This window comes from Garra rufa, chromosome 5 (assembly GCF_049309525.1).
Source record: "Garra rufa chromosome 5, GarRuf1.0, whole genome shotgun sequence".
Classification (NCBI taxonomy): Eukaryota; Metazoa; Chordata; class Actinopteri; order Cypriniformes; family Cyprinidae; genus Garra; species Garra rufa.
In genome coordinates this window covers 12039721-12056683 of record NC_133365.1, presented here as the reverse complement: position 1 = coordinate 12056683, position 16963 = coordinate 12039721, and the positions used below count along the sequence as shown (strand labels likewise).

The window sequence follows — 16963 nt, the reverse complement described above, 5'->3', positions numbered from 1 at the left end:
TATAAACATATAAACAACTCAGATTTTTTTTTTCTCAGAACTGCGAGTTTATATCTCACAATTGTGACTTTTCACAGAATTGGGAGCTTACAGTATATCTCACAATTCTACCTTTATATATGATTTAAGTCAGAATTGCGAGATTGCAATTCTGGGAACATATCAATCTTTTTTCCCTCAAAATTGGCCGTTATAACTCGCAAGTGAGAGTTTATATCTCACAATTCTAAGAAAAAAGTCAGAATTGCCAGAAATAATATTGCCAGATAGAAACTCGCATTTGTAAGAAAAAAAGTCAGAATTCTGACAATTGTGTTTATATTACGCAATTCTGAGAAAAAGTCAGAATTGTGAGATTATACTGACTTTATAATTCACAATTGCGAGTTTATATCACACAATTCTGTCTCATCTCGCAATTCTGACTTTATAATTCACAATTGCAAGTTTATATCACACAATTCTCACATTTGCGGAAAAGGTCAGAATTGCAAGTTTGTATCTCGCAATTCTGAGAAAAAAAGTCTGAATTGCAAGATATTAACTCACAGTTCTGACTTTCTCTCAGAATTGCCAGTGTATATCTCACAACTGTGGCTTTTTGTTTTAAGTATAATAAATAATAATAGTGTAAATAAATAATTGTATTATTTAGTCAGAAATGTGAGATATACCAATTCTGGAAACATTTCTTTTTCCCCTTAAATTTAGACTATAACTTATAGGACAGAACTGTAAGATAAAAAGTTGTAATAACTATGTTTATTTTAAATGTTTTATTCAGTGGCAGAAAGGGGCTTCTATAGTATGCAGAGTCAGTAGTTTAAATTTTTAATCCAGTACAACATTGGGATGGAAATGATCTGATTTCCGCCAAACTACTGCAGATATATATTGATATATATTACAAGTGTTCTGAGAGTACCCTCACTTTAAAATGAGCCATTGGTGCTATTAGACTGCCAGTGACTCCACAATCAAGAATGTTCTTCAGGGCTGTGGAGGGTTTTTCCCCCTCTGTGAGGTGACTAAATCGTTCAGTCTGACCACATAAGGGAAGTGGAGTGGACCTTGAGCCGAGCGCGCTGCCAGGTCACAACACTCGGACAGTAGTGATTCGCTGGCTCTATATTTATCCAGCAGGAGGGACATAACAGCTGAGAACTAAACCTGAGCATGTGAGAATGTGACCGACTCTAAACTGTTTTGATATACGGCTCCATTGTGAACACATCCAGAATAAACAGATGCCATTTCCTGACCCAAGCCATTTCATTATCTCCATTCCCCCCAAAGCCACTCTGACAAGTGATGACACCAATGCTGTTTAGCATTCAGTATAAATATAAAATATGTTTGAATGCTCTTGTCATATGACGTTTCTCAGATAGCTGTAGCTGTGTGGATGGCTTTTGGTTATTGTTCAGCTTTTCAGGAAATAAGTAAACAAAGACTTTGACCTGAGTATATAAAAGCTCAGTAACTGTGTCAGTCTGAGTCGGCATACTGGAGCAGAGGTAAGATATGAACTAAATCTGTCATTCTGGGGATTTCAGAAAAATATTATCTCTATTTTTTCATCTTATGATGTTTAATATTCAGTGGTTCTATTTTAAACAAATTAAACCTGAAATAATCAGTCTAATTTAAAATTGAAAATATTCAGTGTTATGCAAACTCTGGAAAAGAGCAGGAATGGTAATGGTAACTAACAAATACTTAAATTAAATTAAATTAAATTACTGCACAACTACTTTATCTACAGTCAAAAGTTTTTTAATGTGTTTTAAAAAATTCACCAAGCCTGCATTTATTTCATCCAAAATACAGCAAAAGGAGTAATCTTGTGAAATATTTTTACTATTTAAAATAACTGCTTTCTATTTGATATATTTTAAAATGTATTTATTTTTTTCTGTTCAAAGCTAAATCTTCAGAATCATTAGTCTTCAGTGTCACATGATCTTTCAGAAATCATTCTAATATGCTGATTTGCTGTTCAAGAAACATTTATTATTAATATTATTATCAATATTTAAAACAGTTGATTACATTTTTTCAGGATTTCATTGATGAACAGAAAGATCTAAAGATCAGCATTTATTTGAAATAAAAAGCTTTTGTAACATTATATACTATACCATTCAAAAGATTTGAGTCAGTATAATTTTTTTTTTTTTTTTTTTTTTGGTAAAGATAAAGAAAAAATCATTATAGAAATTAATATTATTTAGCATAAATAATAATAAATTTAAATTAATCAAAAGTGATGATAAAGACATTTATAATGTCACGAAAAATGTCTATTTCAGATAAATGCTGTTCTTCTGAACTTTCTATTCATCAAAGAGCTGAAAAATTATATTCAGCTGTTTTCAACATAATAACAATAATAACAGAATAATTTAATGTTTTTTGAGAAGCAAATCAGAATATTAGAATGATTTCTGAAGGATCATTTGACGTAAGTAAGGATGCTTACAATTTAAAATATATTCAAATAGAAAAGTTATTTTAAATAGTGAATAGTTTTAAATAGTAAAAATACCTTAAATTTGTACTGTTTTTGCTGTACTTTGAAACAAAACATGATTTTGTAATACTATTTTACACTGACTGATGTGATTTTTTTTATTTTAGTAATGCTTAAACTAAAATTACACCACAAAGAGCTTTTATAGATACACTTTTTTATTTTAGACAGCAAATTAAATGAAAATACAGACCCATTAACAATGCATTTATCAGAATCACTATTTTGTTAGTTAGTCTAGTTATTCAGATCTGTATTTTGTGTAGTTTGACTCATCTGAATTTTTATTATTATTATTATTTTATTATTATTATTTTTATATAGGAAAACGTGCTCTAAGTAAACCATGATGGCAACAATCACTCTCTCCACGGGTAAGCAAATGCCAACGGTGGGCTTAGGAACATGGAAAAGTGCCCCAGGACAGGTGTGTCAGACAAACTAAACACAAGCTGATAAAGAGTTTCATTCAGCCCTAAATTTGTACTGTACAGTCTCCAATGTATCTTATTTCTGTACGTATTAGTTTATTGATTAATTGAGGCAGAACTGGATTGTGCATTACCGTAGGTGAAGCAGGCTGTACTGGCAGCTTTAGACTGTGGCTACAAGCACATTGACTGCGCAGCGGCTTACAGCAATGAGCGAGAGGTCGGAGAGGCCCTGAGTGAACGACTTGGAGCAGGAAAGGTACTTGTAGATAAAACTATACATGAAATGCATCCAAGACATTTTACTATTAAATCATTAATAAATCACACACATGAAATTTGTACTGTTACAAACGCCATATAGCCTCTGAAGCGAGAAGACATTTTTGTGACCTCCAAGTTGTGGAACACCAAGCACCATCCAGATGATGTGGAAGAGGCCTGCAAAAAGTCTTTGTCAGATCTGAGGCTCAGTTATCTGGACCTGTATCTCATGCACTGGCCAATGGCTTTTAAGTAAGTCTTTGGGTTTTCATATCAAGCTCTTGGATAGTAGAGCAATTTAAATGAATTACACCAACATACTATATGATTTTGAGATCCATCTTTTCACACTGAGGACAAATGTGGGACTCATATGCAACTATTACAGAAGGTTTAAACCCTCACTGATGCTTCAGAAGGAAACATGATGCATTTAGAGCCAGAGGTGTAAACTTTTGAACAGAATGATGAAGTGTACAATTTTCTCATTTTTTGCCTAAATATCAAATTTTTTCATTTAGTACTGCCCTTCAGAAGCTAATCCATTGTTTCCTTTCTGGAGAATCAGTGAGTGTTTGAACCTTCTGTAATAGTTGCATATGAGTCCCACATTTGTCCTCAGTGTGAAAAGATGGATCTCAAATTCATAGTCATTGTTGGAAAGAGTTCAAATACACAAAAAAGGTGAAAACCTGTATTTTTCTGAAGAACAGCAGGCAGTTTAACTGTTCAGGACAAACAAGGGACTCAATAAACAAACAACAACAAAAAAACAGCTGTGGATTTTTCAGGTAACAACACAGTATTAGGAATCAAATGTATGTAAACTTTTGAAAAGGGTCATTTTTATAAATTCAACTATTATTTTCTCTTGTGGACTATATGTAAATGTATTTTAGGTGAAATATATTACTCAGGTCAGTACTAAATAAAAAAAATAACATGCATTTTGTATGATCCCACTTATTTTGGTCAAATAATTCACATTTTGCAGATTCTGCAAGGTGTATGTAAACCTTTGACTTCATCTGTATCATTCTAATGATGTTGATTTGCTGCTCAAGAAACATTTCCTATTATTATCAGTGTTGAAAACAGTTGTGCTGCTTAATATTTTGGTGGAAGCTGTGATACTTTATTAGGTGTCTTTGATTAGTTCAAAATATTATTTTAGAAATACAAATCTTCTGTAACATTATAAAATTCTCTACTGCCACTTTTGATCAATTTAATGTCCTCTATGAATAAAAGTGTTTAAAAAGGTGTTTTTTCAGTAAGAAAAATCTTACTGACTCCAGACTTTTTGAATCAGTTCAGTAGGATAAAATATATTGCTGTGCTGCAAAAGTTTCAGTGTAATCAGGCTGTACAGGTGTCTTACGAAACCAAATGATTTTAGCTGAATTAATGTTTTGAAACTGCAAAACTTCAAGTTTACCAGAAAATATTATAACTAATGTGTTTTCAATACTTCCAGGAGAGGAGATGAGCTGATGCCCAGGCGATCTGATGGCACCATTCTGTATGATGACACTCACTATAGAGACACATGGGCAGCCATGGAAAAGCTAGTTGACCAAGGCCTGGTAAAAGCCATTGGCTTGTCAAACTTCAATGCCAGACAGATTGATGACATTCTCAGCATTGCTAAACACAAGCCAGTGGTCAACCAGGTATGCAAAGACTGTAATACTGGATTGTCCTTGTGTTATTTTGCCATTGACAACTAATGGTAACTAACAACTAAATAAAGGTATTACTGTACAACTACTTTACCTACACTACTGGTCAAAAGTTTTTGATCAGTATGGTCTGTATGGCCAAGCCTGCTTTTATTTGATCCAAAATACAGCAAAAGCAATAATATTGTGAAATATTTTTAATACTTAAAATAACTGCTTTTGAATACATTTTAAAACGTAATTTATTTCTGTGATCAAAGCTACATTTTTAGCATCATTACTCCAGTCTTTAGTGTCACATAATTCTTCAGAAATCATTCTAATATGCTGCTTTGCTGTTCAAGAAACATTTATTATTATTATTGTTATTATCAATATTTAAAACATTTTCAGGATTATCCGATGAATAGAAATCAGAATAATAAATTGATTTCTGAAGGCTCATGTGACTGGAGTAATTATGCTAAAAATTCAGCTTTGAAATTTCATTTACAAATATATCCAAATAAAATAAAAAATCACAATTGTACAATTTTACAATAAAAATCTTACTGTCCAAAAACTTGGTTCTTTGTATGTGGTATCACATGTTTTTTTTTACCATTGTAACTATTCTGTCGTTTTGTTTATTTAAACAAATGAATGAATAAACAAATGTAAATCTATTAACTATTTTAAGTATTTTAAGTTTCATTACAAAATATTTTCAGGTGGAGTGCCATCCATACCTGGTTCAGACTCAGCTGGTATGTCACTGTTGGAGTCGAGGGCTAGCAGTAACAGCCTACAGTCCTCTGGGATCTCCTGATCGCCCATGGGTTACATCTGGAGAAGCCCATCTGCTGGATGACCCAAGGGTGGTCGGTTTGGCCAAGCGCTATAACAAGACTCCTGCTCAGGTCATCATCAGGTTAGTATGGTCAGCAGATCTAAGAATAGACCAGCATTGTCTGCTAAGTAGGGATTCCTCATTTCACAAGTTTTATGTTAGTATTATAAGTGTGATTTCGAGTATATGTCCTTTACACACTTCTGGATTTGTTTTTGACTCATAGATGGCACGTACAAAGAGGTGTCGTTTGCATCCCCAAAAGTGTCACTCCATCCAGGATCAAACAGAACATTGAGGTAGACTGGAAAAAGTCTTAAAACTTAATTTTTTTCAGGATTATTTGACGTGATTACGGGGCCCCCTCCCAGAGGTTTGCTTAGGACACCCCATTACATAAACACGTCCCTGTTTGTTTTTATAATTTCTTTTTATCCTTTACAGATAATGTACTCACCCCCTTGTCATCCAAGATGTTAATGTCTTTCTTTCTTCAGTCATAAAGAAATTATGTTTTTGAGGAAACATTTCAGGATTTCTCTCCATATAATGGACTTCTATGGTGCCCCCGAGTTTGAACTTCCAAAATGCAGTTTAAATGCAGCTTCAAAGTAGGGTTGCATCGATCCGATACTCTGGATCGGTATCGACGCCGATCCAAGCTTTTTGAATGGATCGGATATCGGTGATGCGTGACCGATCCAAATTCGATACCTTTACCAGAGTTTGACTAAATAAATAGCAAGAAATAATGGTCTACTGTAAAAACTATAATAATTCATACAAGAACACAATTATTTTAAAACATTGCCTTAAAAATAAAATACATTTACAATACGTTGCGCTGCTTACACAACCACATGAGACGTGAATGAATGAGAGACGAGTTCAGAGGGAACTTTCACATGCAACATCTACTGTACCTCAGCGCGGTAAACATGTCCCTGATCTTCTGGAAACATTTTAATCTTGATACAGCATCTAGTAGCACTGCAAATTGTAATATTTGCAAAGCCAAAGTTTCAAGAGGTTGAAGTAGTGTTTCGAATTACAACACCACAAATTTAATCAAGCATCTTCAAAAGCATCACGCAAAAGAACACAAGGACTTCGCGAACCGAGTGACAGCTTTTAATACTTTCATTGTAAATACTTTGTAAGCGAGATATTGTTTAATACAGCATAAGAAGTTATGATTAAATGACTTTCATTGTCTGACTATAACACTATTGCCTGATTTTGCTCTATTTCGTCGTCAAAAGTAGTCTGAAACAAGTCACAACTGAGCCGCTGCGCATCTCCACTCAAACACAGCGGTGTTTCGTTTATGAATGAATGTGCGTTTTTAAACTAATCTAGTGAAATGATTCAATTTCCCATTCAAACAGAGAGTCACTTGCTTTATTTCTGAATGAACCATCCGTTCGAATGAATCAAATCAATGAAATGATTCAGTAATTAAATCAGTGTCTTGCCGCCATCTGCTGGCAGATCTGTTCAGTTATTTTATATCTGTAATATTTCTGTTTTCAAAATGTTATTTTTTAAAACATTAATCTTAATATGAATGTATGTATTTGATTGCACTCATGCATGTCTCTCTTTTCCCCCCTTTTTTATCCAACAATGTGCAAGCAGATTTGGTATTTCTTTCTTTACCTAAAACAAATAAATCTTAATGACAAAGTGAATTGTATACATTCTTTAGTTTTGAAGGTAAAATACCCCCACAGATATCGGCCTGGTATCGGTAACGGCCGATACTCATAATTTTTGGTATCGGATCGGATCGGATCGGATCGGTTTTGAAAAAATGGTATCGTTGCATCCCTACTTCAAAGGGCTTTAAATGATCCCAGCTGAGGAAGAAGGGTCTTATCTATTTTCTAAAAACATTTACAATTTACATACTTTTTAATCTCTACACAGAGTACACAAAGAGCTGGACAAGACAAGCATTTGAGGTTAAAAAGTATATAAATTGTATTTTTTTTTTTTTTTTTTTTTAGAAAATAACTAGATAAACTAGATAAGCTAAGCTTCTTTCCTCGGCTGTGATCGTTTAGAGCCATTTGAAGCTGTATTTTGGAAGTTCAAACTCGGGGGCACCATAGAAGTCCATTATATGGAGAGAAATCCTGAAATGTTTTGCTCAAAAAAACATAATTTCCTTACAACTGAAGAAAAAAAGACGTGAACATCTTGAATGACAGTGAGTACATTATCAGTAAATTTTTGTTCTGAAAGTGAACTACTCCTACATATCTTTACCACGTATTAACTTTAGTTTGGTAAAATATTGCGCCCTTTTACTGCTTACTAAGTCCTATATGATTTAGCAGCTTCCATGCATTTTTTCCATGATTCAGACAGCATAAATTAGCAGAGCAACATATTAAGTAGTACATTAACGCTGCAATCCATGCTGTTGTTTACATCCGCGTATACCCAACAAGGCCGCACATCCGGGTATTTGAACAAATCGTCATGCAAGTGCAACTCTCTATAAGGGGTTAACATTCCTAAAAAGTATACAAACAATGGGCCTTATTCCTGAAACATGCGTAAATATAGGAGTAAATTTAGATTAATTTGCCCATAAAAACAGACCTTACCAAAAACAATCCTTCACAATCGATTCACAAATGTACACACTTATTCACAATTATAGTCCCAGCCTATGAATAACAGCTAACGTTATGCAAATTGCGTATTGAGTTTAGTATATAGCACACATGCAAAAAAAATAGTCCATATGCCAAAATTAATGTTCAGTTACCATGTGTCCACAAAAGCGTTTTTAGCCAGCTGAAAAGAATGCCAGGCGCTCTTCTAAAAACGGCCAGCTAGTGGCGCTTGTGAACGCTTTGAAGGCACAGCTTTTTCCAGCTGATACGCTTTGGTAGCAAAGATTTTGGAATATCCACGGCTAAATATATAGGCCTATACTTATATATACTTAATATAGGGTGACCATATTCTGAGAATCCAAAAAGAGGACACCCCCCCCCCCCCACCCAAGGCGCTTTTAGAAATCACACATTTATTTAAATTCTCTTTCTGTTTGAACTAAATCTTATATCAAAACCGTATTGCCCTGTAAAAAATATCATCTCTCTTAGTCTTTTCTTTATACAGGCCTAATACAAACATAAATAATACATAAAATGCTTAAATAAGAATTGCCTTGTAAAACATTTTTTTTTTTTCCAATTTTTCTGTGAAACTACATTTGCGTTTCGGCATGTTAGTGACACACAGCTCTTGCAGCGCAGTTCCTCTTTGTATTGTTTTGACAATTGGGTCTTTCACGTCATCAGACAGGTACCCAGGGCTGGACTGGGGTTAAAATTCGGCCCTGGACAAATTCAGCCCATCCAGCCCACAAGTTCCACATGAAAGTTTTCTTGGGTTTCCTGGTGAAAAAAAACCCCAGCTAAAACCAGCCTGTGCTGGTTGGGTGGTTTTAGCTGGTCAGCAGGCTGGTTTTAGAAGGGTTTTGACCACTTTTCCAGCTTGGCCAGGCTGGTCTTAGCTGGTCAGGCTCGGAAACCACCAACTAAAAGACCAGCTAAAACCAGCTACTTCCAGCCTAAACTGGTCAACCAACCAAGGCTGGTTTAAGCTGTTTATTTCAGCAGGGTTATAGGGTCTTTAATTGGAGTACATGAATGAATAAAACAGGATTTAAACAAATAATGATAAATACTGCTGAATTCAACAAACTTAATTACATTTTTGTCACAGAGAAATGCATGCAGTAAAGCATTGATTTTGAGCTAGAATGCAGGAAATTTGTTGCTAATAAATTATGTAATAAAAAAACATTCATTAATAAAAATCATCACCCTCATGTCGTTCCAAAACTGTATGGCTTACTTTCTTCTGTGGAACACAAAAGATATTTTGTATAATGTAACCAAACATATTTGGTTACCCTTGATTTCTACTCTATAGACACAAAAGTTTTGAATTTCTCAAAGTATCTACCTTTGTTACACAGAAGAAAAAAGTTCATACAGGATTGAAATTATTGAAATTACATGATGTTGAGTAAATGATGACAATTTTTATTTTTGGGTAAACTGTCCCTTTAAGAACTTTATTATGTATAGTAAACACCTAATTTATATAAGACCCATATTTAATTCTTTAATCAGGCTCTTATTGAATTAACATTTTACTCCAATTAAAACGAATTACAACTAAAAATTAAAAGAAATTATTGATTAGAATATTAGTAGTAAGACGGTGGTCACAAGAAAACATTAGTTATATGGTTTTATAAAATTAAATAGTAATTATAAACTATGAAATTTGTAATAATTTTGTTTTGACAGTAATTATTTATTGGCATTTTCCACTTTACTTCATCATGCAGTATCCAGTGTCGTGGCTGTTTTCAGCCAGCCCAGCAGAACTTACAGATCCTTTAATGTTCTCATATCCCATGACTGTATAACACAATTCTGTGTGTTATCTGAATGGATCAAGCAACTTACACTGTTTATCACTGTACATCGTGGCAGAAGCGCAGCGCGCGTTCGTCAGCACTGTGCGGGTGATTGATCCCACTGCTTCACACTTTTCGGCTATTTGCGGTTTTGAATGCGCTATAATTTAAAATAGCGCCTAATATGAGGGAGGTCTCCCTCGCTTCGGTGATCGGCCCACTGGGAATGTCCCGGTGCTCCCGATGGCCAGTTCATACCTGCAGGTACCTCAGAATAATGCCAGTGGGCAGTGGCTGCATTTAAAGTGTTGAATTAATGAGGTTAAAAAAAAAAAAAAAACCCGGACATTTTATGATATTTTACAAAATCCCCCCGGACATAATTTTATAGCCAAAAAGGAGGACATGTCCGGGTAAAAGAGGACGTATGGTCACCCTACTTAATATATCATATAACATATAAAATTTCATGAATGAGGCCCTGTGATTCTTGCCAGCAAAACTTAATGATTATCCAGACCATCCAATCACAGCCTCAACACTGACTCCAGGAAGCCTGTTAAAAAACAGTAATTATTTTTCTAAATCCATTTGGACATACATCCCCCAAGCTGTTAAACGTAACATTCATACTAGAGGATGGATACCCGAGCCGAGCCCGACGGTACCCGACGGGCCGGCCCGGGTTCGGACAGATATTTAGAAAGGATGCTCGGGTTCGGGTCGGGCTCGGACAGGTCACATCAGCGCGATAGTGCACCTGTGTTCTAACGGCGCTTTTTGCCCCGTGTGCACTGATGCGCTCATATGTTGACATTTCCGGAAAGCGGGCTTGACCCATATTCACTGTCTATTAGACGTATACATGTAGTCGTTCAATAATGGTCTAACTGATGTCTAGTCTATTCTTGGGTTATGGTTAGACGTCTATTAAATTTTCACTTACAGCCCAAATTCAGTCTTGTTTTAGTCTAGACCCATATTCACTGTCTATTAGACGTATACATGTAGTCGTTCAATAATGGTCTAACTGATGTCTAGTCTATTCTTGGGCTATGGTTAGACGTCTATTAAATTTTCACTTACAGCCCAAATTCAGTCTTGTTTTAGTCTAGACCCATATTCACTGTCTATTAGACGTATACATGTAGTCGTTCAATAGTCGTCTAACTGATGTCTAGTCTATTCTTGGGCTATGCTTAGACGTCTATTAAATTTTCACTGACAGCCCAAAATTTAGTCTTGTTTTAGTCTAGACCCATATTCACTGTCTATTAGACGTATACATGTAGTCGTTCAATAGTCGTCTAACTGATGTCTAGTCTATTCTTGGGCTATGGTTAGACGTCTATTCAATTTTCACTGACAGCCCACATTCAGTCTTGTTTTAGTCTAGACCCATATTCACTGTCTATTAGACGTATACATGTAGTCGTTCAATAATGGTCTAACTGATGTCTAGTCTATTCTTGGGCTATGCTTAGACGTCTATTAAATTTTCACTGACAGCCCAAATTTAGTCTTGTTTTAGTCTAGACCCATATTCACTGTCTATTAGACGTATACATGTAGTCGTTCAATAGTCGTCTAACTGATGTCTAGTCTATTCTTGGGCTATGGTTAGACGTCTATTCAATTTTCACTGACAGCCCACATTCAGTCTTGTTTTAGTCTAGACCACTGATCTATAATAGAGAACTGGATTGCTCATGACGTCATAAAAGTGAAGCCACCGCGCCGCCATATTAGTATTCCCTAGTATTCGCATACATTCTATTGAATGAATAGGAAATTATATGATTTCATTGAGAAAACATCACATAACAAGTCAGCGTTTTGATATCTGAAGTCTCACTGTACATTTTCACAACGCAAACGTCCTAAGCATGTAAACGGTTATTTGTTTATTGTCGGGAATTCCCTCTGCTTATTAAAAATGTACGTTCATAGCCTACATTACAGTCACGTACATCAGATAAACATAAACATTGGACGATCTTAGTACAGTTATTCACGGTTTATGTCGTTTTGTTGTTTATATTCGTACAGTAGACTAACTGCATGTTTCAACAATACTTAACAGTAACGTTATTCATTTCGAAGCAGGTAACGTTAATGATTTGTTCGTTAAATTAATAATTAATTCAACATACACAGCATTTTACTCAGATGGAAACGGTAATGTTAGTAAATCATTACAGAATTTGCTGATCTGAAGAGTCTGAAATAGATGTTGCTCAATCAGGCACATTAAAAATACACACCATGACTCGGAGAACACCGCTGACTACATATGGTACGGACTTAAAGACATAAGCTTTATTTCAAAGATTTGAATTTCAATACAACGAGCAATATAGTAACAGAGACTTGTATTGTATTATTTACTGTATAATCAAATCAATTTCAGATACTAATACCAGATATATGGTACTGTGTATTATTTCCTGCATGATTAGGTACATAAAGAAATATATTTTGTGTTGGATCAGTTACCCGTCTCTGTAAGTGCGCAGCTGACACACCCACCTGAACGATTTCAATATATCGCTTATCCAGCCCAAAAAGACCATAAACATTCCAGAAAACATCTTAAGTAAAAATTAATTTACATACACATATCCTAAAAACTAATCCTGTGTGAAAGATACGCTTCAAATTGGGTGATTTTCGGTCAGCAATTTACATGTGACTCAATGGCGCTCTCTGCAGGTAGGGAATAGTAAGATGGCGGATCGAACACTTCCGGTGGCTTCACTGTCTAACGGCAGTTTAGAACGCAATGAGCAATCCAGTCATTATATAGATCAGTGGTCTAGACCCATATTCACTGTCTATTAGACGTATACATGTAGTCGTTCAATAGTCGTCTAACTGATGTCTAGTCTATTCTTGGGCTATGGTTAGACGTCTATTCAGTTTTCACTGACAGCCCAAATTCAGTCTTGTTTTAGTCTAGACCCATATTCACTGTCTATTAGACGTATACATGTAGTCGTTCAATAATGGTCTAACTGATGTCTAGTCTATTCTTGGGCTATGGTTAGACGTCTATTAAATTTTCACTGACAGCCCAAATTCAGTCTTGTTTTAGTCTAGACCCATATTCACTGTCTATTAGACATATACATGTAGTCGTTCAATAGTCGTCTAACTGATGTCTAATCTATTCTTGGGCTTTGTTTATACGTCTATTAAATTTTCACTGACAGCCCAAATTCAGACTTGTTTTAGTCTAGACCCATATTCACTGTCTATTAGACGTATACATGTAGTCGTTCAATAGTCGTCTAACTGATGTCTAGTCTATTCTTGGGCTTTGTTTATACGTCTATTAAATTTTCACTGACAGCCCAAATTCAGACTTGTTTTAGTCTAGACCCATATTCACTGTCTATTAGACATATACATGTAGTCGTTCAATAGTCGTCTAACTGATGTCTAGTCTATTCTTGGGCTTTGTTTATACGTCTATTAAATTTTCACTGACAGCCCAAATTCAGACTTGTTTTAGTCTAGACCCATATTCACTGTCTATTAGACGTATACATGTAGTCGTTCAATAGTCGTCTAACTGATGTCTAGTCTATTCTTGGGCTTTGTTTATACGTCTATTAAATTTTCACTGACAGCCCAAATTCAGACTTGTTTTAGTCTAGACCCATATTCACTGTCTATTAGACATATACATGTAGTCGTTCAATAGTCGTCTAACTGATGTCTAGTCTATTCTTGGGCTTTGTTTATACGTCTATTAAATTTTCACTGACAGCCCAAATTCAGACTTGTTTTAGTCTAGACCCATATTCACTGTCTATTAGACGTATACATGTAGTCGTTCAATAGTCGTCTAACTGATGTCTAGTCTATTCTTGGGCTTTGTTTATACGTCTATTAAATTTTCACTGACAGCCCAAATTCAGACTTGTTTTAGTCTAGACCCATATTCACTGTCTATTAGACATATACATGTAGTCGTTCAATAGTCGTCTAACTGATGTCTAGTCTATTCTTGGGCTTTGTTTATACGTCTATTAAATTTTCACTGACAGCCCAAATTCAGACTTGTTTTAGTCTAGACCCATATTCACTGTCTATTAGACATATACATGTAGTCGTTCGTGTAGTGTTTGAACGGCTAATAGGCGTCTTTTAAACGCAAAATTGCTTGCTGGGTTACTTTTGAGAACGAAAAACATTGATCTAGCATTAAATACTGCCAAACAAACTATCTAGCTCTAAAGGAGCACTAATCTCTACAACGGTAAACTAATATGAAGCTAATAAATAATCATTTCCGTAACCTTTTTTATGTACAATTTGGGATATTGCATAAACACACTGGATGGAAGCACCAAGATGCGCATAAATTCTAAAAATGCTTGTAAAAACGTATGTGCTAAGTAGGATAAAATTCTTATCCGGTAAGAAAACATGCACATAAACTCGATGGAAACACTTTTACCTAATACATTCCTTGATGCGCATCAAAAATTTGACGTGACTTTGCGATGTGATAGCGTAACTAGACCAACCAAAGGACCGATCTCATTGCACAGCATCTTAAATTCTAGTTCCATCATTTTAAAATGCTTGAGAAATGTCTCAAAGTGCTTCGTTATAATAAACTCCCAGAACTGTTTTCCCAAACAGCAGGCTCTGAAATAATATAACATGACTGCATTTTGTCTGCGCGCTCTGAAGCTTGTAATTTATTGTATACAAGAATGATCATAGGCTATAGTAATTAACATATTATCAAACCAAAAAAAAAAAAAAAACTGTGCGACATGTCTACACTGAGTTCTGGTTCATTTAGTGACCGCGTAGCAAGCTCAAGGAAACAGAGAAGCTGTTTTTATAGTAAGTGCAAATAGAAGTTAACCTTTTACAGTTCGGAATAATGTCTTATTCTTATTTAGGTGATTTATGTTGGTTCCGCTATAAGGAAAAAAATCTAAGCGATCGCGCTGGAGCCTCTAGAAGTGGAAAATATTTGTATTCTTGCAGAAAGATGCATAGGCCTATATGCGTTTCAGTTTCTCTTTAAAATCGTATATGGTTAGACTTTTGTATGGTGTTTATAACGAATGCCATTATAATTTGTGATTTATTTCATAATGTTTATATATAAATTTGTACTATAATCTTGTAGCTGCTCATATTTTTTATGTTCTTCTGTCTGAATAGGCTACCATAAAATTTAAAGGATTTGTCGACAACAACTGTTTTTTTAATACAATACAATTTTGTCTGATATGTGTATAGCAGTTTTTTTTTTAAATTCATGCAGTAAGTGTTTTAAAACTAGTAAGTACGTAAATACGTTTTTTAACTTTACACGCTTTAAAGGAACTTTTAACTATAACTTTTTGGGTAGTTTAATGTAAAATATTGTCATGAATTCGTTGAATTCAAGAATATTGTTTTAGCAAAGTATATAGTCGCATATAATATTATAGTGATGTATCGATAAATATTAGACAGTGCATATGTTAACAGCCTACACGATTCCTTAAAAAAAATTATCCATTTGCTCAGCTGCGCAATTAGCAGACATGTCTGTGATCGGCTATTGTTGAATATATATATATATATATATATATATATATATATATATATATATAGTACATCTAATGTCTGTTTATGAGATCATAAAAAGTGTGCCCCCCTATGAAAACGAAATGCCCCCCCAATGAAAATTTTCTGCCGACGGCCCTGCATATCTGTGACGGAAGTTCTACACTTCAGCTTTAAAACATCATTCCTCCTCCATGACTCATCATTTCAGCACATGCACCTGAAATCTCACATCTCAACTTAAATGCCTTGGCAGGTTATTTAACCACTGAGCCTCCATGAAACTAAATCATGACTGAAATAATTCCTTGAGGTCAATCACCATTAGTGCTTATTCAGAATGTCGACAGAAGACAGGGCACATAGAGACACCTGGAGGACAAGAGCTGTAATGAAAAGCAAGGGGGGATAGAGGGCAAAGTTGTTGAGAAAGTTCACCCAGAAATTAAATGTTTTTCCAAAGAAATTAAGGTCAATATTTAGTCCATATTTTCCCCTCCAAAGCTCATATGTGTGATCGGGTAAGAGCCATGAGAATCAATTATATTTGACATCAAACCTGGTGTGACATGATTTGTAGATGAAGAGTTCCAATGATGATTATGTAAATATAATTAACGCTCACCTTTGCACACAGGTGTTTGATTTTAAATTAACCGATGAAGACATGAGGGTGATCGAATCATTCAACAGGAATGAGAGGCTTATCATTCCAACTATAATGGTGGGTATAAATACTTATGTCAATAAAAAAAAGTATGTTATTGTTTTCTTATGTCTGCTGTCTCACTCCACAGATAGATGGGCAAAAGGTTTGGAGAGATGGAAAACACCCTCATTTTCCTTTCAGTGATCCATATTGATAAATACAATAGAAAAATGTGTAAACCTCTTAGAATTGAAGCTGCCATGTCTTGTAGTTACTCACTGAAATAAACTACGATTTAAATCATTTTGTTTCTTATGATTTTTATGGTGACCACATCTAGAGTATAATAAACATGACAGTAGCAAACAACTAAGACCTACTCTAGCTCAAACTATAAAGCAAGTTATTTGCTAGAGAAAATCACTAGGTGATTTTTAAACAAGCACAAATGAGCCTTTTATAAAGATGACACACATTTTAATTGACATCTGACTCAGTAGTTCATTTCCTTAAAAAAAAAAATAAAAAAAAATCTGTAATTA

The 16963-nt window shown here is 34.8% G+C and overlaps 1 protein-coding gene across 1 annotated transcript; it reads left to right on the top strand.

Annotated features, from left to right (window-relative positions):
* The first annotated feature begins 1497 nt into the window (after nucleotides 1–1497).
* Nucleotides 1498–16724, top strand: akr1a1a (aldo-keto reductase family 1, member A1a (aldehyde reductase)). Its single transcript, XM_073839400.1, has 9 exons — nucleotides 1498–1517; nucleotides 2858–2960; nucleotides 3104–3223; nucleotides 3329–3480; nucleotides 4706–4901; nucleotides 5621–5820; nucleotides 5966–6038; nucleotides 16410–16496; nucleotides 16570–16724. The coding sequence occupies exons 2-9, from the start codon at nucleotides 2880–2882 to the stop codon at nucleotides 16633–16635; spliced, it is 975 nt and encodes a 324-aa protein (XP_073695501.1). The 5' UTR covers nucleotides 1498–1517; nucleotides 2858–2879; the 3' UTR covers nucleotides 16636–16724.
* The last annotated feature ends 239 nt before the right edge of the window (nucleotides 16725–16963 follow it).

Excerpts from the sequence above, each read along its gene's own strand:
- akr1a1a (XM_073839400.1), top strand. The coding sequence starts at position 2,880 with ATGATGGCAACAATCACTCTCTCCACGGGTAAGCAAATGCCAACGGTG. Across the intron at positions 3,224-3,328 it reads AACGACTTGGAGCAGGAAAG|CCTCTGAAGCGAGAAGACAT; the intron begins GTACTTGTAGAT and ends AACGCCATATAG. Across the intron at positions 16,497-16,569 it reads TTATCATTCCAACTATAATG|ATAGATGGGCAAAAGGTTTG; the intron begins GTGGGTATAAAT and ends CTCACTCCACAG.